General features: G+C 36.6%; 1 protein-coding gene across 3 annotated transcripts in view; it reads left to right on the top strand.

Moving 5' to 3' along the window:
• Window positions 1-26,025, top strand: part of Cip4 (formin-binding protein 1-like Cip4) — a 278,849-nt gene that overhangs the window by 83,432 nt on the left and 169,392 nt on the right. For all 3 annotated transcript variants that reach the window (XM_081764189.1, XM_081764188.1, XM_081764187.1), the window contains exon 2: window positions 21,796-21,911. In XM_081764189.1, coding sequence (XP_081620315.1) covers window positions 21,796-21,911 — 116 coding nt within the window. The remainder of the gene's footprint in view (window positions 1-21,795; window positions 21,912-26,025) is intronic.

Raw genomic sequence — 26,025 nt, 5'->3', positions numbered from 1 at the left:
GTCCATTGGCTGTTACACAGTTCTTTTTTTTTTTTTTTTTTTTCAAATTTCCAAATATGCCTTGTAAACTTACTTTTGGGATTTCCCTGGTGTGTGTATATATATAATACGCCTCTCTAGAGTGGTTATTTTGAAATATTGGCTTGATTTTGTGGATTTGTTTTTAAAATCGGTACTCCTTACGACCTACCCAGCAGATTCCGTATTAGGAAAGCAACAGTAAGGTGTCAGAAATCAATACGCAAATAATTATCATTCGAAGGACGTTCTGAATACAGATAACATATTACTTGCTCCGTGCTAGAGCAACAGTAAAACCTGCACTCAACCTACATGAAACAATATCTTAGTTCAGTAACGGCTTTGCATTCAAGGTTATTCAGTGTCGCGTTTCAGTTTTTAATTTATTCAATTACACTACATTTTTTGTTGTGTGGTGCATATGTCAAGGTGATAAATGAGAAACTGTCAAGTAAATCAAATAGGAAATATGTATATAGAAATGTGTTAGTAAAAATCCAAAGGCAAACAGTTTGGATTAATACTTGTCTGAAATCAATAAATAAAAACAAGCGGGTTATTGGCATTAGTCTGGGTTTGTTCCGACATAGCTATCAGTGTTTGGCGGTATTATAAATTACAGAAATAGCGCTCCTTTTCGGTATGCTAAAGGAATTGTTTTTAAACGTTAAATATACTACAGAGTGGATAGAAAACGGTGCACACTAAATATACGTAGTTTGGTCAAAAGTTCTGTCTCAGGGTTAGCAGACCATATAAATGAAACGAAGTATGGAGAGAAAGTAATGTGTAATGCAATATATGCAAAGGTGGTAAATCAATGGCTACTCAATCGTCCCTGTGCCTGGACACAGGCGCGTAAACGACGTGACCAATCATCAATGGCATCACACACCACATTCATGTCTTACGTCAGCCTTCTGCTTTCACTACTGCAGACTTCAAACTGTCGGCGGTCCACACACCATCTCCTCCAAATAGGACCAGATCTTCTAGTCAAGAGGATTTAAGTCTGGACTGGTCGAGAGCCATTCTTCGGTAGTGATGAACGCAATTTTGTTGCGACGAAATCACTCGTGCATCGTCTTCACCTTGTGAGCTGGTGCTGAGTCCTGTTGGAACACCCAAGGTGATGCCAAGGTTTTCACCATCTTGTCGAGAATATCCTCCTGGTACACTTTGGCCCCCGTTTTCATACCTTTTTGGCAAAAATGGTGGCCAGATTTGACGTTAGTATTTTTATAGTAATGGCCCATTGGAGGAAAAAAAAAACCTCAGTAGATTGTTTCTGTATAAAATAAAGGAGGAAGAAAAATACTCGTAGAAGCTTTTCTTTTTTTTATCTCTGCATTTCTACGACCAATGGGAATGGATTATTTTCAACAGTTAAATGTTAGACACAGTGGTGAAGTGCCGAAACCGAAACTGAATTCAAAGAAAAAAAATCACTGTGTCCTTTTGGTAAACTAGCGCTGGTATTCTCTACAACAGTGCTATTCAACCGGAGGTATGCGGATCCCTGGAGGTACGCGAAGATATTTCTGGGGGCACGTAATGTTGCTACTGGAGGTCTGCTTGCAATGTCTGTTGACAGTTCACTGCAAATGAAATTCGATAACTCGTGAATTTGTGACTTGTATTTATGCTCGAAAAGAGTACAATGAAATTAGTAATAGTGCTATTTCACAACTTCTTTCATTCCAATCAAAATATTTGTGTGAATAGAGATTTTCCGCATTAACATCAATAAAAACGAAGTAAAAAACAAAAATGCTTGAATCCAGAATCAGCTCTGATTCTTGCACTATCGAAGATTCGACCAAGCTCAGTCATCTCATTAACAGGTTAGTTCTAAAGTTACTTTTAGTTTTTTTAACATTGTCCTCAGTGCATGAATTATCAGGGAGGATGAGGGGAAGCTCCTCCTCAGTAGAACTTGATGTGTCGGATATGTTTTGAAATTTCTCGTGTTAATTTTTTCGGATGTGTACTTTACCCCTTGGCACACTGATTGTCTTTTGTTGGGTCCTTATTTGCCCCCGCCCCTTTGAACAACAGAGCATGTGTGTTAAGTTTAATAAGTTAATTTCGATTTAATTTCTTTTAAACAGCTTCAAGGGTACACAATTGGATGGCAAACTGTTTCTAAGATAAGTGAGAAAAAAGGGTTGAATATCACTGATGTACAATATCATGGAATGCGGTTAGTCTTTTACAAATGATATCTACTACAACAAATTGAATCAAATATAGGGAGGATGCTTACTAGAAAACAATTGAGAAGTCACACGAGATAGGGCTTTACCCTAATTAAACAACGCTCGCCCTTATGTCGACTACCAAATGCTCCTAAAGCAACTGGAACTGACTTGGAAACTGTCGCCTTCTGTGTTCTCCAGACCTTGCACCAACAGACTACTGCCTCTTCGTGGCATTGGACCACTTCTTGCAAAGAAAAGTTGTTTCCAACAAACAGAGAGGAACTTTTTCCATAAATTTCTTCCCTCGTGCTCTCTCTTCTCTGCTAACAGAAACAAGCTATCCTTACGTTGGCCACACACGTTTTGAACACTTTTGTTTGGAGATTAATAAGCTTGTGTGTTGTTGACACAATAGCGATTATAAAAAAAGACTAGAAGCCTTCGAAATGTGGGTGTAGAAAATAAGCAGGGCGGAGGAGGCTAAAGCAGATGGACGGTTTTGTATGTTTTTATATCAAAACAGAAAAAAAACATACAAGAGTAGCTGAGAACCGTAGTGCAGCTCACACATGCGACATTTGCGACAAGTGATACGCCAATAATAGAAAAAAAAATATTATTATTATTATTATTATGAGATTCATAACCGAATAATTTGCACTCGTGTTCCAAGGTGCAATTCTCTGTGAGAATAGTACTTTTCGGCTTGACTTTATGAGCCAAGAGCTACTTAAAGCTAGAGATGACGAACTTCGGCCCAGAAAGCCGAAAGTAATGGGAGAGAGGTCCTATATGCTGACCACACAACCATTTAGCTTAAGATTATCTGGACAGGTGTGAATTACAGACACCAGGATTTTCATAAGAAAACCAGTTGAGAATACTCCAAGAGCATTGCCAGAACGAACTTAAAAAGAATGGAGAGTTGGAGCGGGAAGGTAAATATGATTGTTCCTACATGTAAAAGTAAATCTTTTTATCCACACCTTCTCTTTCTTGCAAAAGAAAATGAAATATAATATCTCTATTGACTTATGGTTCCTGAGATATGGCTTCTTAAATCTCCCGAAATTGGAAATTTTTTGGCCAATATCTGGGGAACGGTGGCCAGTTGACTAGTGGCCACCAGTTACTATTTGGTACCAAAATGTTCACAATCCTCTTAAGTAGTGATCAGCGCCAATATGATCTCTATGACTTACGGTTCCCGAGATAAGTCTCCTTAAATCTCCGGATTTTTTTTTTTTTTGGGGGGGGAGCAATATCTTGGGAACGGTAAGAGTGACACGAAAAATTCTGTCACTTCCTCAAATAGTTTTTGATGCTCTATCGAATGGGGGGCTCAAAATTGAAAAAAAAAAAAATCGCAAATAACACAGACATAGAGAATTCAGTAACAAACTTTTTAAGTTCGTTGAGAATAGGAAAGTGATTCTGTAGAGTGAAAACGACAGCCTTACATCACAGTAGTATCAGCTTCAAGGAATAGTAAATCATTATGAAAGTATGTTTGATTAATTGCGAAAGTTCTTATATCTTCACATGATTGCTCATGACTATTACATATAAAAAGAATGGTTCATATGTATTCCATTCTTATCCTAAGACAATGAAATAATAAAAAATAAACATCGGTTAAAAGGAATTTCTTTCATGGTCTACTATAATTATCCCGCCACACATGCTTCCGCGACTACGGAACAATATATGCTGATGATGAGGGGAAAAGAATTGGCTAACATCATTCGGTGGTATTTCACCTAGATCAATGAAATGACGTTGCCAAAAGGATGAGTCACCAATCAGTTGCGATGCGTGAGTCAGACAGTTACTACAACACGCATGCTCTTGTGATAAAATACTGTACAATTTCTGTTTTTCTCTCGCTCCATGGGATTTAACTACTGATCTGTCACATTATTCACAATAATGGACATTTTATACCAAGTTTAAAGCAATCCTCAGTTTTGACTAGTTTTATAGCAGGAATTTACTACCGGAAACTATCGGGGGTGCATTAGTTTTCTACGTGAAGAGCCGATACAGTCACTTTTTGTATTTGGGCTCTGGTATTATAAGTACGTTACCTCAAAATATTTACATTTAGCTGGCTTGATTTTTTTTTTCATCATATATATAATTGAAAATTGTTAACGCAAATTCTCACTGCTAACATTAAATTTCTGTATATGTGTCAGTACTCTCAGGCTCTTCGTGTGTTCTGAACTTTTTGCGTCGGCTGACAGCAGTCTTCGCATTATGTACAGTACAGTCAGTCACCAGCAAAAGTTTTAACAACCTCCTTCATACCTTATCATTAATTTTGGCACTGCTATAACAACTTCAATACAATTTTCTTTCTTTACAAAGAACTCACTTCTGAGTTCATTACTGAGTTCTATGTTCTCAAATTGTTTTCCTAAAGCTGTTGATATAAGAAGTTCTAATGGCTGGATGGATACTTTTGCTGACTTTTGTCTACACAGTCAGCGCACCTGTGCAGCACTGAGGCAATATGAGATATTGCCTATATAGTGTATGTAAATTCCGAATCAAATGAATTTATACAGTATTATGAAGTACTAACTGGACTTCGGCTCTCTCATTGACACAAAAATTCGTATAATAAACCATTAACAAGTTTATCAGGATGTTTGATCTTTGGAGCCCACGGTGTTTTTTTTTTTTTTCAGGTCTAAAATGGAACACAGTTCTTCGTTATCGTAAAGCGTTAATCTTATTCGCCATAATCGGCTTCTAGACGTATTTTACATCCGTGGAGCATACTTCCAAATCAGTATGTTGTTCTCAATCGTTCTGAAAATTGTTGCAATATTAACAGTTCTTGAAATTTCTGGCACATTTAAAAGGAAAATAAAGTTGGAACGCGACAAGAGAACAGTGTTGAGTAGTAGTATCTTACAATAACAGTATATTTCTCACTAATTCTCAGTTTAATGAATCACTGTCATCGGAGTATGACTTGATTTTTCATATTTTTTCTCTCCCTCCCTCTGTGCGTGTGCGCGTGTGTGTGTGTGTGTGTGTGCTATCATTGAATTGAAGACAAATATATGACCTCCGAGTTCAGCATCCTTTACCAGAAATTGCCCTATATTTCTTAAAACGTCATGTAAACGTCATCTTCGCAATTTATACATCTATTTTACTGAATCTTAAAAATAACTTCGTAGATTTGAAACACTTATTGAGAAATTGTGGCCACATCTATAGAAATACACAGGCATCAGAAGTGGGTTGGAGGTGTTGATGTTATGGGTGTTCAGCATCTATTAATATCTACAGAGTGCGTAACATCGCAAGAGGAAGAAGGAAGGCGTCACTTAGTCTACAGGGATGTTTTCTCTTGGAAAATGTAAACTTTTCCTCCCCCCTGTTACTTAGACATGTAGTTTGTGTGTGTATCAGTTTCGCTAAGAAAGTATGCAAGTGGAAACTTACGGAGAAGTTCTTAAACTTACAACTTTTCTGTAGACGATAAATGGTATATTCATCATAGATTGTTGCATAATACTTAGTCTTTGTTTATATATATGTATGACGTGCACTTCGAAGTATTGACAAATATTTTACTTTCATTCGATTGGCTAGCAGTGCTCTTGTCATTCGTTTCAAAATTTTAAGTAAAGGTCTAAAATCTGGTCAAAGCAAAAAGTGTAATATTAACTATATTACAGCCTCGGCAATACATCTTAATCACACTTACCATCTCATAATTTAAAATTTGTTCAAAACAAAGAATGTTATATTTGCACGACAGTGCACAGTTCTAATATGAGCGTGAATCTCCTTCCCACCTCTCAGTATATCTGTGGAAGTCCGTTTACGGACACAAGTAAAGGACAGGAAGACTCTCAAAGGGAGTGAATTTGCTATAGACAAACATACAGGGTGGCCCAAAATTAGTATACACCCCTGCGTTGATGATGTATAATATTTTAGCTTATAGGTTTATTTGCTTCGGCTGTTCCGAGCTTAAAATGTAAGTAAAAAGACATTGGAAACAAACAATAAAGAAACTAAGTCTACCTGATGGATAACAATAAGAAATTATATTAAAAGCAATGAGTCGATCAGTATGGGACTGTATACCTACTTTTGGGCCACCCTAAATGTAGTATTTTAATATATAGAATGTTAGGGTGAGTTTGTGGCAAACTTGGATAAGTGATAGATGATACCAAATTGATTTATATATATATATATATATATATATATATATATATATATAATTCTATATCCGAGTACGCCACGTTGTGGGCCCACAAGCCTTCTAAGTTGCCAACTTGCAATAGGTTTTGTCAATCAGACTAAAGCAAAGCGCCTGAAATGTCCAATCTGCTATACGTATCGACCTTAACGTCCTAGTGGCATGCGATATTAAACCAGTAGGGCCAAAACGACGCCTAAAATGTGGAATAGAAAATAGACAGATTTTTTAAAACTTTTTTTTTTTTTTTTTTTTTTTTTTTTGAAAATTTGAATGAGAATTGGAAAATTACACAAAATTTGGAATTGACCAGCAAAAACGTCTCGTTTCTAGCACTGGTAGTTTTCGAGATCTCATTGTCGAAAGGATTGTCCACATTGTCCACAAACATAAACTTTTCTTGACCACAAGCATATAAGCCACGGACGTAAATAAGGGCCCCGCACACCCCGCATTGCGGGGGAGCAAACCTTCAGGGACCCCAAATCGTGAAGTGTGACGTAGAGAAGGGGCCACACTGCACGCTGTCTGCGGGGGGCTCCAAATCTTTAGTTGTGTCACTGGTGTAAACCTAGCATTTTAATATATAGATTAATATCGTGTTACGGCTTCGGCAATATATTATTGGCTTCATCAGACACGTTTCATAATCCAGTGTCTGACTAAATCAAAAGTGTTACACACACACACACACACATACATATATATATATATATATATATATATATATATATATATATATATATATATATATATATATATATATATATATATATATATATATATATATATATATATTGGTCTAGGAATTAATTCGTGCGGTTTTTAATAAAAATTGAAGCTTTATTTCAAAAACAAAGTAAATGAATACGTTAACAAAAATATTGTCCATCGCTAGCCACTACTTTCTCCCATCTTTCAGGCAATTTACGGATTCCGTGTCGAAAGAATTCCTCATCTTTTGACGCAATCTAATCAAAGATCCATTTTTCGATATTTTCTGAAGAAGTGAACCGCTGTCCAATCAAATCGTTATTCATGCAATCGATCAAGTAGTAGTCAGACGGAGCAGTGTCTGGTGAATATCGCGGGTGGAGTAACACTTTCCATCCGACATTTTCCAAATAGGTTTTGACCGGTTTTGCGACATGTGGTCGAGCGTTATCATCTTGATAAATAAGTTTAGTATGCCTGTTATTCCATTCTGGTCGTTTTCAGGCCAGAGCTTGCTTCAAACGCATTAATTGTTGTCGATAGCGGTGTCCATTAATAGTTTCACCAAGTTTCAGAAGTTCATAGTACACCACACGTTTCAAATCCCACCATATATACAGCATAACCTTTGCACAATGAATATCTCGTTTCGGTTGTGAAGGACCTGGTTCACCTTGCTTCACGCAGGCCTTTTTTCGTTTAGGATTCTCGTAATGAATCCACTTCTCATCACCAGTTACAATTCGATGCAAAAATCCCTTCCTTTTCTGTCTTTCAAGCAGCAATTCGCAAACGGCTTTTCTTCTTTCAACGTCTTTCTTTTCAATTCATGTGAAACCCAATAAGACATCTTTTGAATCATTCCTATGGCTTTGAGACGTTTGGAAACTATTGTTTGCTCAACTCCAAATGCTTCTGCAAGTTCGTCCTGCGTTTGACACGAATCCTGATCAAGCAATGCTCTCAATTCTTCATCTTCAAATTCTTTTGGCTGTCCAAATTGCTTTTGGTCTTCCAAGCTGAAATCACCACCTTTAAACCGTGCAAACCACTTCTGACACGTTCGCTCAGCTAGAGCATGGTCACCAAACTCTTCCACTAAAATATGATGACTTGCGGTAGCACTTTTCTTCATGTTAAAGCAATGAAGAATAACTCCCCGCAAAAACACTTTATCAGGCACAAAATGCGCCATTTTCAGTTGAAGAAAAAATGTTGTTTCCGCTTCAAGCAACTGACATATACTAAACAAGATGCTCAATGACAGTAGTTTTCAACGCATGTTTGGATCAACGAAACTATGGGACAATAAGCTAGTTACGCCATCTTTTGTAAAACCGCACGAATTAATTCCTAGACCATATATATATATATATATATATATATATATATATATATATATATATATATATATATATATATATATATATATATATATATATATATATATATATATAATGCTTTGTTCGGATTTAAATTACTAAAAATTATAGATTAGATTCAAAGCTAGAATGGAATTCTTGAATTGACAAATCGTGTAAGGTGCTGACTGCCGTTTAATCATTCTAAAGCGACTAGTCAAGCCAAGAAGTATAGTTCAATTGTATTGATTTATAGTTGTTCAGCTGAAGATAAAAGTTGATACAGTTAAAATTATCCCACTATAAGCCTTTTTCTAACAAAATTCTAATGCCTGTCCATAATATGGGAATACAAGTTTTTTTGGGGGGAGGGGGCAGCGAATGTATTAACAGTCTTACCCACAGTGCAGTTTTGTCAGCTATTTCTACGAAGTGTCAAATTCATTCTCACTGTATTTATTTATTTTTATGTATTTTAGGCAATTCCGTTGTTCAGAATGTATTCTATTATATACATGTAAAATCTTAGGAAAAATATGATTGCATAGGTGTTACAGTTAAATTTAGTACTGTATCAAGGAAAGCATTCAGGTGTTCGTTGATGCATGAGTACACCAGAAAGGAAGAAGACCTTCTCTAGAGAATCTTTCATAACACTGAGGGGAAAAGTGTCCAAAAGATTTCCGCGACTTCCAATATCATTATCTTACAAATCGATATCGCATTTCGTCGGAGATATTTTTCTCCCCCTGCACAGGAATACGCCGTGCACAGAGCAAAGTAAGTTATGAATGATTCATGACGTTTCTGTCCCGAAGGACTACGAGAGAGCATTACAGGCCCTCTGTGATGACCAGCTGGAGTAGCAACAGGGACTTCTGGGAAATGGAAGATCAGCATAGAAATAGTGTAAACATGTTTCATTATGTATAATGGAACCAGTTCGTAGACGCACTTATTACACGTTTCCAAAGTGTATTTTAAAAACTTGGGTCTGAATTTTTAATTATTTTCTCAGTCGAAACAGGATTGGTTATATTTGATGTTTGCGATTTTATGCGTTAAGATTTTCGTAATTTTTATATTTTCGATCTGTCCGGTTTCTGTAAGCATCCGTATATAAATAAGCACACAAATACATTTTACTTGTGGTTATATTTTCCTAAAGTTCTTTTGTTATTTATTGGGGGTATGTATTGTGTAGCTTGAATAAACATAGAAGGATCAGTGAATCAGTAATCGTAGGAATTTATTTTTGTATTTTGAGTTTCATGTCAGTAGTTTACACATGCTGATGCAGAAGGTTCATTTCGTAACCGGAAAGAAGGGGGGGGGGGAATTACTAGGTGATAAACATTAATAAGCCCAGGGCCAGGTCACCATGACCATTGGACATACCAGTCTGGTGCCTAAATAATTTAAAGTCAAAATATTTAGATCTATGGATATTATATTAAATTTGTATTATGACGGGAAAACTGGCGCTTAGGTCAGATTTTTTTTTTAGCACTAATATAATCATCAACAACCATTGTCAATCCACTGCTGGATGACAATTTTCCAACTTTTTTTTTTTTTTAACAGCCTTCTATCTCGGGCAATTCTTTTCCACGTTACTACGAAGTGTTGCTTAATTTCATCGCGTCGTCTTATACGCTTGTTTCTTAATTTCTCCTTTTCTCTTCGTGGCGTGGGTGACCCGGGTTCGATTCTCAGCGGGAGCTTATGTGGTTCGGATTCCATGTCACTCAAAATCAACTCAACCTTCTCTCTTGGTATTCAGTTTTAAAAACTGCTTTTCTCCATCGATCATGATTTCTTCTTAAAAGATGTCCAGCTCATTGCTACCGTAATGGTTTTAATGTTATGATAATAGCCACTCCTATCACTGTCTGATCCATATAGTTCTTGTTTTATCCTTTCTGGATGATTTCTAGGGTACACCTGTCCAATCTTCGTTTTGTGGCCTGGATATAGTGAATGCCTAATTTTGATAGTATCCACATCGCTAATCCATATGCCAAAACAGGCATCATAAATTCATTGAGAATTTTACGTTTTAGATCCACGGGTGTTTAATTTTCAATCTGAAACTGTTTCTTCCGAATGCACTCCAGCCAGTATCTGTTGATTTCTTCTTCAATGTTATCCCTCACGAACATCACCTGTTCCAGATAGATTTAGGCATTAACTTCTAATAGTTCGAACTTGAAACCCTAATATTTGCTTGTGAAGTTTTTTTGTTGAACATCACTTTTCATCTTTTCCATATCCGTTTTCAACCAGATTTCCTTGCAGATCTCCGTTGTTATTTACGAAGAGAACGATGTCATCAGCGAATTCCTTTACATTTTCATACTTCACTTCCGAGATCGAGAAACGTATTGAAGTTCATTCGTGAAAAAGCCTGAAAGAAATAGTATGTCCCTGATTGTACGTCTCCCTCGTTCAACAACTAAACAATTGGTTATTTGCAGTAGGTTGTTCATAGACATTATCTATAACTTTTATATAATCTTCTTCGACATAACGTGTCTTAACGATGTGAATCGTTTCCAGATTGTTCCCGAGAGTCTCGTTATTAATGAAATGTTAATCATAATCAATAATAATAATAGTACTAGCAGCTTACATTATGCATGCACGTCATGATTAGTGTTAATATATGCAGATGCAACTCGTATAACTAACTCTCTTTGATTGATCTACTGAGAAGGTCACAGAAGCCAAGTTGAAAAGAAAGCAAAAGGTGCTGACCAAAGGCAGGTGGCTGCAACAGGTGTGACTTGTTTAAAGGCAAGTGTGACTTGGCTGAAGCGCTCACCAAATGCTTCACTTCTTTCAAGTCTCAACCAACACCCTCTCGACCATAACACGAAAACTTAAAACTGCTCAATTGCTGTTAAGAATCATATTAGTCGGTTGATGTTAGATATTTTCCTAAATGTATGGTATTCATTGTAGTATGTTGTACATTTTTCAAGTTACTTGAAAGACAGAAATCGTAAAGTACGATTTGTAAAGAATAAATGTCAGACTTTGGGTTTCTTAAGTCTTGATGTTTGAAGAATAACCAGATTTTGCTGTCATTTTAATCTATTTATTTATTTATTTATAAATATGATCCCAGATACAGCTGAACGCCAGTTTACACTGGGATATCTAACAAATTTAAGAGATGACAACATAATACAATAACAATAATAATAATAATAATAATAATAAAATAATAATAATAATAATAAAATAATGATAAGAAAGGTTAACAATACCTGACTAAAGTTTATCCACTAAAATGACGTCGCAGGGTGGAGTTATATGCAGCTTCAGAATTAAATAAATCTATGAGTGTATATGACATTTCATTGTATAGTTTAGGAAGCCTGTAGAACGTTCAACTATTGAAAGCCTGGATCGTTCTATATGAGAAAGGTATGTGTTACGTGTTTGTCTGAAGGAAATTCGGAAATATAATTCTCAGAGTAGCGTTTCGGACCTGAGTAGACATGTGTGAGTTTATACAGATATTTGATATCACTGATTTTATGATGAGTGTCATGTGTCAGGTAATTGAATATTTAGTGTTTATAATAATGTTTTGTCATCGCAGGTGTGCGAGGTACTCTAAGGCGTACTGTTGCAAGGAAGAAATTTAGAACAGAGTTTAGCCGGAATAGGTTTGTAGGAGCTGCCATTGTCCAGATAGGTGAACAATATTCCAGTTTAGGAGAAATTATCATCTTGTGAAAAGTTGCTAAGGAAGAGATGTTCCGTATTTCTGTCTATATTAAAGAACGAACTCTCAGGGTCACATTGAGCATAATTTTCCAAAGCATATAGTCCACAATGCAGGAAGTACTAAGACAAAATCGACAGCAAATTCGGCCAAGTATAGCATGATGATATTTATGTTAATTTCTGAAGCATATCAAAACCTTCAGTCTTGTAATTATTTTGTTAACTGTGTGACAGACTGTGTGTAAAGTCTAATTTTTTTGGCTTGTGATTCTCTCCCCCACCCCGCCCCCGTATCAACCAGTGATTTTCTTCAAAATTCCGTCCTAATTCTTTCTACTGTTGTATTGAAAGCTACATTTATGGGTTATTACTTCTGAAGCAAAAGAAATATTATTGGTGAGCTACCGACTGCGATATCGGTGCAAATAATACTGCAATGTTCATTGGCGTAAAACGGATGAGGGGTTAGAAATAGGAAGTGTAGCACAGTGGTGGTTAAGAAAAGATCAATGAACTTAAGGAAAATCAATTTGATGTAGGTAAATGTAATCGCGAGAACCTCAGCTAGTATTATTTTAAGGGTGGCCAACAGTCCCATCTCGGACTTTTTCGTAAAGTATCTTGGCGTATTTAGTATTATAACCACGGTGGCGTAATAAGTAAAGAGTTTACTTATCAATAGGCAACTTGGAGGCTTCGGTGGCTCAGTGGTAGAGCGTTCACCTCTGGTGCATGGGGTCCTTGGTTCGATCCTAGCTCGCGCCGAGTGAGCTTTATGGTGGACAAACACAGTGTTTGTGGGTTTCCTCAGGATTCTTCCGTTTCCTTCAACTTCCTTTATTCCACCATTTCATTCATTTCTCATCATCACCGTCTCCTTTAGCCTAGCTGGCATAACTAGGGGACGTAAAACTTAATTTCATTTTGATGAGGCAACTAGAGTTCGATCTCGGTGAGGACGGGAATGTTTTCTCGTTCTACCTTCGTGACCACCTTTGTAGTTATGAAGATAGCGTACGCGCCTTACGGCGTGGGAGACCCAAGTTGGATTCCCGGAGGGAGCTCATATGGTTCGAATCCCACGTTAAACTGTAGGTCCATGTCTCATGTAGCCTCACTATTGAACGGGAGGTGAAACTCAAATCCAATCCAGTCGTTCTACCTTCGTTCCTGTAAGGCACAGGAGTTTGCCCAGTCTGTAAAAAAAAATGGATATCTGAGAGTTAAAGGAGCGTGATATTAACTTTCATGTTTAGTATGTGGCAAAATCTGGAAAGTGTGGAGCCTTACCTCCACTTAGCCTCCTATGAGCTGTCTCCAAAGGTGGAAGGGATACTCTTTACCTAAGCTTGAATGGTAAACGCTAGAAGAATGAAGATTATATATTTTCGATGTCGACTAACTATTAGTATGTTCCACTTTTAAGAAAAGTACGAAGAGAACTTGTTGTTTGTTTTATGTAATATTGAAAAAAAAAATGGAACTGAAAATGTTAAAGTATTAAGACAGAGAAATATTAGTACTACTGAATATAGTTGCCTATAGTAATTGAAATGCTTAGAGGATAAAGGTGTTATGTTACATTTTTCGAAACGTTGAATTCTGACGGTTCATGTACGTGTTATTATGCTACATATCATTTAGTGAGACTTCGTCTCAATAGAGAGATTTGGAAACGTTGAAGGGTATATGTTAACAGACATAGTTGTCAAAGTCATTTTTCCCGAAATATACAGTTTGATACGTACTACCTTTATTCTCGAACTGCTTCAATTAAGTGGTTGATAGTAAGTTGCAAAGTTAAATACTCAGTCCTATCTTTGGACAGTGAAAGTTTTTTCACGTGTAATGGCAAAGACCAGAAACTTTTAATACTATCAGTAATCAAAAATTTTACGAACTTCGTGATTGTAGTGTATAAGTTCAATATATAAGATGAAGTGTTGAAGTAAATATAATGGCCCCATTCACACTCATTGTGGGCCACAGGCCGGGTGGGCCTTGAGTGCAATTTTTCATGAATAGTTAAATGCTAAAAAAAAACTGTAGTAATGATTGTTAGAATTTATTGGGTTTGAAGGATACGTAGAGGTTTTTTACTTGTGTCAGGAAGTTCTCTGTGGTTTTGCCCAAATGTAAAGATGAACTGTGTAAATATTAGATATTAGAACGTGGTTGGTACTAAAGGAACCCAACTTCTGGAAACTGTAGAAATCATTCTGTTTGTTCCACCTCACGCACAAAAAGTAGTCAAACACACTGGTGAGCCGTGTGAGTGGCACTTTAGCTCGTTGAATGTGGGTTAAGTCTTTAACGCGTTTGTAGAACGAACGCGTATAGGAAACTTCTTTTTTAGGAAGAGAAATCTAGACGACGAGTCTAAAAGAGTTCTTTCACCGACGGGAGGAGAAACTGCCCCCTTTTCTGAATTCAAGGCCATTCAGTTTCTGACGGTCACATTCCTCTTCTCGATAGGTGTGTTCTCTAGTTTGCGTGGCTGATTTTATGTTCCGTGAATTTATCTTCGTCAACAGATGTTTGACAGGAACAGGTATTGACAGCATTTGCATCTGCGATACGTAAAAATGGCGACTGACAGAAAGGAAATGTGCAATTATTATCCATATATGCCTCTTGCTGTAAGGTAAATCTTGAGTTAGAGAAAAATAATAGTTTTGATGTTGGGTGTTCGCACAGTTTTTCCATTGGCAGCTGATAATTTGCTAACAGCGCACAGAAAATTGAACAATTTTGTTTAATCGCGGGAAGTATATACAAGGATGTGATACGTTACACCATTTCAATATTAGGATACCTTTAAAGGTATAGTTTTCGATGGAGATATATCCCAAATTCACTGTCAAAGAAAGGTGCCTAATATTGAATTGGGTCAATGATATGATACATTTCTTCATGTAAAGTCGCTTCGTGTGCAGTTCACTGTATGTTTGGTGAATAATGGTACTCGATGAGATCATAACTTTCCGATTCTTTTTTCTGCCTGGTTCCATTGTGTAATTCAGTGTTTTTGCGGCCTTATCGCTGACTTTGCTCGCCTCCCTCTTTTCTTATATAAGTACTGATTTACTTAAAGGACCCTGTTTCTCTTGGTATGCACGGAATCATATTTTCGAATCCTAATTTCTGTCTTCGAACATATTTTCTGATTATTCTAGTTGATCACATTTCGACACACTGCTTATTTTTTATGATCAGACATGTGCGTTTGTTTCATTACAAAAAAAAAAAAAAAAAAAAAAAAAAAGTAAAGTAAATTTCAGCCTAATTATACTACATCTTTTGTAATTGGGAAAGTGAAAAAGTGGGACAGGGTCGGGAATCGAATTGGGATCTCCGGCCTACCGCATCCGTGTGCTAACATTACGCTGCCCACTTCGCACTCTGAACAAGCACATATTATTTACTTTTGTTAAGAGTTCAGCGCTTAGGCATTTGGACCACATGGTCTGTTGTGTGTGGATAATCCCATGGCTGAACACTCACCTCAGAGTAAGAAAGAGTGGTTGGTCAGGGAGCGAACGGGATAAACGAAGTGCTGCCATGTTGGTAAGTTAAGCCAGAGATTTGGGTTAGATCACTGCCCAGATTTTAATTTCATTGAAGTCTCACCTATAGAACATATACTGTGAGGGAAGTATGTTGTTTTCCTTAGTTCTTGTAATGATTTTTTTTTTTTTTTTTCATTACGGGAATTATATGAAAGAGAATCTTGTATTTGAGACTTATTACCTTTATCATGGTCGAACCTGAGATCATACTGGGGTTAGCTGTTTGACTAGGAAGAAATATTCGTGTTTAAATGGTTAGCGTTGTAGTTTTCGTTGTGTTGGTAGCACATGTTGCTTGTATTTTCGTGTTAATTTGTAGAACCACGGTTCATGAACACATTCAATGATGAAAACAAGTTTTTAAATTCCAGCTAAATAAACGAGTCATGGATAACTCCAGCAGACAATGTTAACTTAAAAGGGGAGGGAGAATGTTGGAAGGTATATAGTCCAAAGGAAACAAAAGTACAAAAAATGATAATTTGAGTAGCAAATAATAATACAGAAAGCATGCCTGACTGTCTCACTATTCATTAGCAGCTTAGTTATTTAATTTTATTCACAAGATGTATTTTCTTACCCTAGTTATTAAGTGATGAATTTTCAAATTAAAAATTAAAAAAAAAATGTCTCTTGGTAAAGTTCAAATTATATAAATACTAAATTTTACTGGTCATAATTTTGTGTTACAGATATGATCAACATATAGATATTCTGTCACAACTAACAGGCCACTTGTGTGGCAAATTAAGGGCCTTTCTTATAGTAAGGTCTTCCACCAATCTATTCATCTTAGTGTAGAAGTTATCTTGCTTTATATTGTCCATCAATGTTAATCATCGCTAACATTCACTTTCAAGCTCAGCCATAACTTCTATTACATTCCTCAACAGACATTTCAGTGTTTCTAGTTGTACATTATGATTTTTAGTCTAAAAGAGACTGATGTTTAAAGAAAGTGTATGGTTATGAAGTCATTGGTAGAATGAGAATATGGAAGTAAACGGGAGAACTTAGAGAAAATCCACTAACACGATGTTGTCCCCCACAAACTCGTATGGCCGCATATCGAAGAAGGGCAGTTCGCGCCAGAGGTGAGAGTTCCGACACTAGCCACCAGGGTGGATTGATTTAAATTACTTTATTTTTTTTTTTTAAATAAAAATCATTGATTTAAATCAAATTCCGAAATAAATTGAAGAGAAAAGAAGTAAAATCCCGTTTCTGTTCTGTTATTTCGATTATGAAAGATGATATTCATAATACAATGAGACGCAAATGTATGTACAGCACAGTATAAAAACGAGTGTTTCATGCAAGAGAATGATTAGGGAAAATCCCGTTTTGAACGGGTGACTGGACAGTTCTGCTTTCTTCTTTTCGTAACGTAATGTTTTGTAAATCGTTAACTATTATAATAGGAGCGTATTTAGAGGATCCGATTACTCTCCGAAACTTTTTTTTTATATTTAATAACTTTAGGCTTAATTTATGTATTGTATACTTCGTGCCGCAAGTTAGTTCCAATTTTTTAAAAAATCTGCCCCTGCCAAATATCTAACTTTTGTGTATACGGTATATATATATATATATAGTGGCGGATCCAAGGGGCTATAGCCCCGCCCTTAACGCTCAGGTGTACACAGGATAAAATGGGCTTCAATCGTGCTTTACACTGGATAAAACTGCAAACTATGGTTTAGCCCCTCCTTGATCATATCCTGGATCCGCCACTGTATATACTTTCACTTAAATGACATAAATAACATTTAATACTAATTCCTAATGTTTTTTCTTCAGTTCGCCACTTGTATTATACGAGGAGAAAGATTTAATTTAAATCAAAAAATCAACAAAAATTATTTTTTAAAAAAATCATTATTTTTCCACCCTATGAGTACTTCACTGACACAGTGTCGTAAACAGTTACTCTACTTATATTTAAGTATACCATTACCTTGCAACTTTTTCCATCGATACGGGAGATTCGGCTTCGATTCTCGTTGGGAGCTGACACACTATAAATCCGCGTCTCATACAGTGGATTTATGTTGGACACTAATGTCCAAGACAACAGTTCATCCAACCTTTTCCAGCATTTTCTTATTTTTTCGGTACACTTCCCGGTATCCGATTTCTTCTCCGGTTTCTGATTTTTTTTCAGCAGCATACCTACCATATCGACGTTTTTTTTTTTTTTTAATGGCTTTTACATAGTGGCCGTGCATTTGCTTTACAGTACACAATTCCTACATGGCGATTTACTGTCACTAACTCTTCAAGGATTTATAAAACATGTAGAACTATTATGAATGTAGTTTTTACATTCACGTACCCTTATACGCTTGGAAATTTTCTTCTCAAACGTAATTATTTATGTTGGGTGACACAAGAGAATATTTGAAGTAATCAAGATTTTTTTTTTTTTTAATACAAGTAATGTCACGCATCGCAGCTGTGAACACTTCCGCAAAGCAAACAATATTTACTGTTTTTTTTTCCTTACTCCGAAGAAACTGTAATGGGTTCCAGAAGTAGTGCGTAGACGGACGAAATGCAGAGGTAGATAGGAGCCAAATCATGATTCCTATCGTAATCTGAGGGAAACGTTAATTCTTTTTTTTTTTTTTTTTTTTTTTTAACAGTTAATGTGATCACAATATTCATATCAATAAGCCAGACATGCAATAGGATTATATTTCCTTTTCAAGTGATGCTTCGAGAAGGAAAGAAACCTTTGTAATGAGTTGCAAGCAGGATGTTCGAGTGAGTCTTCGTACGGAAATCGTGGAAACCTGAATCCAGACGAGCGTAGGGGAAGAATGGGCTGATCCGTGAGAAGTTGAAGGATGTGGGAGAAGCGACCCACCTGCCGCAGAACGTTGTATTAAAAAAGAGAAAGAGAAAAAAGTGGTCTTATTTTGTTCAAAAGCACTGTTTTGGATTTTTTTTTAATATGTCAGCGGGGCGTAAGGTTGTTCTTTAGTAGCTAAACCAGTAGTCACCTGACGTAAACGTGATTCGCTCTGGAGCTAACGTTATACTTGGCTTTCGATCAGTGTATCAATACCGTGTTTTTTTCTTCGTTGCCACAACATAAAAGTTTCTATACTTAGTAAATGGTTCGATTGGAGCATTTTTTTGCATTCAAATGGTGCATTTTTTGTAAAAGCGTTTGTAATATCGGCCGAGCCCATAAAGCACTTCACAGAAGTGCATTTGAAATCAATCATTAATCAGCTACGAAACCTAGGAAACTATGCACTGAAAAATTTTATAACATTAAGTTACATTACATAGAGCATGTTCTTCTTAATCATTTTCAGTGCATAAATTACATCGTTTACACAAAATATATTACATCATATTGTTGTAAGATAATCTATCAAATTGATTAGTAATATATTCTTTTAAATGCCCTAGATTTATAATTTAACCAGAAAAGAAATTTCATTTTTATTGTTCCCCATACGGAAAAGTAAGTTTGATTGAGATCCGGTAGACGCGCTGGCCATTCAGTGGTATCTCACCTGACGAATACCCGTTCATCCTTTAACACTTAAAGACCCATGGACAACTATAGTTGCCCTCTTGTTACGAGGCGTTCAGTCCCGGAGACAACTTTAGTTGCCGTGCACCCATCAAGGCCAGCTCCCGCACTTCAGCACGCAGTTGACGAAAGAAGCCAACAGCTTCATACAGCTAGTCCCTTTTGTTTTCTTTTCACTAATATTTATCACCTTCATGCCTACAGGTCACGTACTGCGTAGTTTATATGAAATGCTGTGTCAAATGTATATACCCCAAAAAGATATGAGTACTCAGAAGGAAAAAAAAAAACATGTAGTTATTTTTTTCTCCTGTTTTATAAGCCAGTGGAAGTGTGTGTGGTTGTTTCGACATCCTTCTTGTAATTTGCTTAGGCTTCACTTCCTCTTTTTAGTTGAGCTTCTGGCGATGAATACCACCGCAACAAGTCGTGGTTCTTATGATAGTGGCGTATTTTCGCCTGGAGAAATTACGGCAATAATAGATGATGGAGACTCCGATGCTTTTGAAACGGACGATGAATCTAATGTTTAGACATTGCTACAATATTAGAATAACTAGAATCTTCCGACAGTGACACGAAAACAACACTCGATGCTGTTCTTAGCACTAGTTCTCAACCATCGCGCCGCGCTTCTAAACGTCCTCGCACCTAACATGTCACCAAAAGGGACAGAAGGGGGCGGAGTGACATATTGTGATATGTAGTTTATATTTAAACTTATTTATATTTAGTTGTATGGTCGTTTGCAATTTACACGAAATTATCGGACAATATATCTTTCGATTGGATTTCCAACATACAAAAAATATTTCTTAAAGTTTGCAACACTGTGTATTCAACGGTAACAATGCTAAGTGCATTACTGTTTTTCTGTTATATTAGTACATTTTTATTCGATTGAATCTGAAAGTTTCATTCACTTTAAAAGGGTAGTTTCTGAGTAACAAAATTTTAAAAATACATTTAAAATGGCCGGGATTCAAGCGTTTCTACATTTAAATCCCCTCCGGGTCTTTAAGTGTTAATAATTTTCGATTCATTGTTACTTAATTACAGATGTGTCAATGTTTAAATCCTTAAAATGACTTGTTACAACATATATATTTCAATATTAACGAATTATTTACGTCAATATTATAAGCTATTGCTACTCCTTAACGTACCGATTATTATTATTATTATTATTATTATTATTATTATTATTATTATTATTATTATTATTATTATTATTATTATTATTATTATTATTATTATTATTATTTGGAAGCGTTTCAGTTTTCGTCTAATTTTTTATACTAAATTCTAACAATCACTGAGGGGCAGTGGCGTAGCACACTTTTGCGGCCCCCCCGCAAAGTATAGAGAAGGGGCCATAGTTATAAAGCCGATAGAAGTAAAATTGAAGTTCTACTCCTTTAAATCTTTATTCATAGCAAGACTTCGGGGCCCCCTATACCTCGGGGCTCCCCCGCACTGCGGGGGTTGCGGGAGCAGCTGCTACGATACTGCTGAGGGACAAATCTAATGGCAACAGTGAAATTATTTTTAATGAAGACATCAATGATATACGTAACCCTACAATCTTCCTTTAATAAAACCTGAAGTGTAGTCGTCAGAAACGTGGGCAAACGATCATTTTCGATCTTCTAAACTTAGTACAGTTCAATAGTGATGAAGCCCGGATGTACTCCAGACTTCATTTATGTATTTATTGTAAAAATTTAAAGCTCAAATATACTCGAACTTTTATGTTATGGGGTTAATTGACAGATGAATAACTTATTCTTGTCCATAAGTAAGGCTGCTATTTAACAGTGTGGCATCATCAGTTATCATCTGAGTATAATCTTTGAATTGTAACGTACTAGAAAAATTACAAATCAGGAAACAACTATACTCTGGCCGGTGAACGATGATTTCTGACAGCTTTGCACAAGGCTTCACCGAGCGAGCAGAAGACAGCAGGTCAACCAATCTTAGGCTCAGAACCAGTCGCGTCTCCATGGTAACCAGCGCACATTGCCAAACTTTCACTCACCCCCTCTCACCCTCAACAAGAAAGCAGACGATTCTCTCCTTGCGCGAGAAGCACATGGCAACACCGCACTCCTCAGTCATCTTCGCGAGCTGAGTTGTCAGAAATCATCGTTCACCGGCCAGGGTATAGTAGCTTCAATGTATTATATTCACCCTATTGAAGATAGGAAAGGGCCAAATATTCGGATGTAGCCATCTTTGGTCTAAACCTGAAGTAGCTGCTCCCTATTTGACTTGCCAAACCGATGTACACTTTCTCCACATGAATGATTTGCTTTATTGTTAAGTATCATGTAATTTATCAAAACCAGTGTCTTGTATTTTAAAGATTTTTTTTTCAATATTGAAATGAATATTTCTTTTCTTTCAGGACCAGTATGAGAACCTGGCTATTCACACCCAAAAAGGGATTGAGTTTTTAGAAAGATATGGACATTTTATTAGGGATAGATGCAACATAGAACTGGAATATGCTGGCAAACTAAGGTAAATAGTCTTGTTCTTTTCTTATTTTTTTCCTTCATATAATGCTGAAAAATAAGAGATGTTAGATAAGAAAGTACCGTATTTTCCACCGAGTTGATATGATGCAATAAATTGAGTAATTTGAGGAAACGAAAATTCCTTTAATTCCACGTAATAACCCTCTTTCTCGCACTACGTATAATATGGTTTTTAAAGAAATAGTGTGTGGCCGATGTGTGCTACGTGATTGATCTCGAGTTTGATCTCTGGTGGTGACACAAAGTCTGGAACGGGAGATTCGGATTCCCCTTTTAACATTAAGTCCCGTCTTATACCACGTCTGAGTTCACTTGGAACCACTGCGAAGTTCCCAGCTTGATACATTATTCAGTTATTAAATAATATTATTACAAAAATTTGAACATGATGCTACGAAGAGCAGCATACTAACTAACTCTATGGTCTATGGAGCCCGAAAATTCAATGCCGTGTTCACAAAAGCTCTCCACTGACTTCTATCTTTAACCAACTGGATCCAGTTTCTACTTTGTATTCGTGTTTCTGCGAGATTAGTCTTAATATTGTTTTCCCATCTACGTGTAGGTCTTCCTAATGGCCGTTTTTCGATTTGCCTTCCAGTTAAGCCTTTGAAAGCGTTCCTACTCACTTCCATCGTGGCTACATGACCTGCCAAGCTGAGCCTCGTAGATTTGATAGCCCTAACAATGTTTGCTCAAAAGTATAAATTATGTAGTTCCTCGTTATGAAGTTTCCGCCATTTCCTATTCCCGTTCCTCTTGTGTCCGAATATTCGTCTCAGGCAGGATCTTACGAAGAGCAGCATACACATGGAAAAAATGTGAGGTAATCTAGAAGTTCAAAACGCATTCATGCTCTCTTCATTGGTCTAGTGCCTACCCATGCACGGGTCCTGAGTTCGATTCCCAGTGGGAAAGTAGTGATCGTATTTCAGTGGTTCGGATTCCACCTTGAACTGTAAGTCCATCATGTCTCATGTATCCTCGGTACTAAATAAGCAAATCAAACCAAGTCGCAATCATGCTAAAAACATTGCGAGAGAAATTTCGTTTATTGGGTGGGTTTTGAACAGGGACGGATTAAGCGGTTGAGCTTAGGGGGGTGCTATAGCTCCGGGGCTCCAGGTGGACAGGGGACCGCACTCTGATCAAAATCTCAACTGGCTATCTACAAAGAATTATTAAGATACAATCATCGTCATAAAATAAAATATGACCAAAAATAGGGAACATATTCCCTTAACTTTCCTCCTGTACTTTCACAGAAAATATGAGGTGAAGTCAGCAGGGGCCACATATTTTTTTCTAGTTCTAGGCCTCCAGATGGGTTAATCCAGCCTTGGTTTTGAAGCTATATGAGACGCGGGTCTGCAGTTTAAGATGAAATCCGCTCCACCATGAATTCAAAATTAAAGTTGTCCTAATGTTGAACTGAGTATGTCAATATGTTCATGAGTGGAAGTCAGCGATGAAGGGAGCGTTGGATGATGGGTAATTAGATCGATCTGTATATTGGAGAGGTATAACATGTTCGTCTAGAAGGAGCTCTGAGATTAAGTTCTGGGCGTAATATTTCAGAATAAAGTTAACCATGTGTAAAAGCTGGTGGCAGGTGGTTAAATATTCAGTATGAGCTCTCTCGTGGCTAAGCGGTTAGCATATGTGCCTTTGACATGGGAAACCCGGTGGGACCTCATATGGTTTGGATAAGCTGTATGTCCACTTCTCATATAATCTCGCTGCTGAAAGGGACGCTAAACTAAAAATCAAGTCGAATCAAATATTCAGTATTTGTAAAAATTCGTCATATGGCGAGTGTAAGGAACTCTGAAGGCATATTTCGAAAAGTTCGAAACTATTCAGTCTAGAGAGATTTATAAACACTCCAATTACCCAAATAATTGAAAGAAAAGGTATTTTTAATTTCCGTTAATCTGGATAGAAATTCCAGAATAATACTTACGTTTTTTCACGATAAACCGTTGTTATATAATTGATCATTCCTAAGTAGTTTCGAGTGTTGAAGCTTGGGTAGGAAGTGAGCACGTTAGCACCATTTCAAAGCCGAGTGTTTGCGCAGTTCCTCTGTTTGCTCAGCCTCTTTTCTGGATTTTTTTTTTTTTTTTTTCGCAACTTCAGCTGTTTCCATCGAGTTTAAACGTTTGCTTAACAGTACAGTTGGGTCTTGGGTGTTAGACGAGGTCTTTGCTTTCTGAAGCAAAAGAACAAAAAAATGCAATTGTTCGTAGAACAAAGCTCTGAAACGTGATCTTGAACAAACTTCACATACATTTTAACCATCTGTTTCGTCAAGTGTAAAATGAAAAAAAGACGTTTGATTATATGCAGAATATCTCTTGCTATTGCGCTGAGGTAATGTTTCTCTATTATTAGTTCCTTGTTGCGCAGTTCGTGTCTGTTTAGTACGAAGCGGATTTTATCTTTCAGTAAACAGCGTAGCTAAGGCGAGATAGTTATGTTACGTGTTGACATGGCTTGTCGGCTTTCATCTTTTTCGAGGAAAAAGCGATTGTGTGCTGTTGACGGTAGACAAAGTGGTTTCAAAGTTTGCTGTTGAACATTTCGTCTTGTAGAGATTCGTCATTGGTTTCAGAGCGTATTGACCATTTAAGAATGTTCCCCGAATTAAAAATTTATTGCAGTCCGCACTCATATAAAAGAAGTTGCTGACTGACTGATTGATAAACCCTGAGGCCAAACTACTTAAGCAAGAAACGTGAAATTTGGATATACAGAGGTTTTTTGAGGTGAGGTTCGACTAAGGAAGGACTTTCGGAAATTTAACGTAGAGGAGGGTGAAATTGGGATTGCGCTTATAATATCTCGGAATCCCGTAAGGTTAGACACATGATACTGTATTTGGTATTTCGAGCTTTGATTTAAAGTAATTAAACAAGTGTTTAAGAGTCTTCATCCCAGCGAAATTAAAATACCACTAATTTTACAGTAATTATGTGATATCTTCAAATAGATAAAAGATAATTGAAATATGGAGCAAGAGCGCCCTAGACAATATTATTTTGCGTGAGGTACCGTTATCACAAGTCACCTAGCGGCTTTCCGTTTTCAGCTGTTTAGAAACGCGAAAATAAATGCCGAATTTCAAAATGGCTCGAAATCGAAAGCAGATGAGTCGTGATAACGGTGTCTCATGTAAAATAATATTGTCTAGGTCGCTCTTGTTCCACATTTCGATTATCTTTTATCTATTTGAAGATATCACATAATTACTGTAAAATTAGCGGTATTTTAATTTCGCCGGGATGAAGACTCTTAAGCGTTTTTAATATTTGACAGAAAGAAACGAAAGAGATGAAAAAGTAGTGCGAATGGCACAGTCAGCAACAAAAATCCTTTCCATTTGGTAAAATTTATTTTAGGAATAACGGTGGTATGGCTGGAACGTACAGAAAATTACATTCTTTTTACTTTACTGAAAACTGTACTCAAATTGGCCTTCCATTCTGAAGTTATTTGCGAAACTAATTTTATCAAACTGAAAGAACTTTTGCCGCTGACTGTACATTAAGATGCTTATACGAGATGTTCAGATTTGTACGAGACTTGGAGCTCAGACAAATTGTATATGAAAGACACAGGAGAAAATATTGCCTGCAATAACAACGTTGGTGCATTTGCTAGTCAGTGCTCCATTTAAAGAAAGTTTACATTGATTTTCACATATACAAAAGAAACGAAAGTAAGATAAGGAAGAGATAGTGAGTATTAAAATACGCACGCATACACTAAAAACATGCGTAACATGTAATTAGTAGCTCAGAATATTACAAAACATTTGTATCAGCAGTGCACAAAACCTCGCTGAAGAAGTGGAATATACAGGGTGGCCCAAAAGTAGGTATACAATAGCGTACTGCATTATATATCATTTCTTATTGTTATCCATCAGGTGGACTTAGTTTCTTTATTATTCTTTGTTCTTAATGTGTTTTTACGTACATCTTAAGATCGGAAGAGCCGAAACAAATAAACCCACAACCAGGATATTATACTTGATCATTGCAAGGGTGTATACCTACTTTTGGGACACCCTGTATTTACCGCTATCAAACCAG

The sequence above is a fragment of the Thermobia domestica genome, chromosome 7 (genome assembly GCF_964235325.1).
Source record: "Thermobia domestica chromosome 7, izTheDome1.hap1.1, whole genome shotgun sequence".
NCBI lineage: Eukaryota > Metazoa > Arthropoda > Insecta > Zygentoma > Lepismatidae > Thermobia > Thermobia domestica.
The sequence above is the reverse complement of the archived record's forward strand: the minus strand, read 5'-3'. Positions and strand labels throughout refer to the sequence as shown.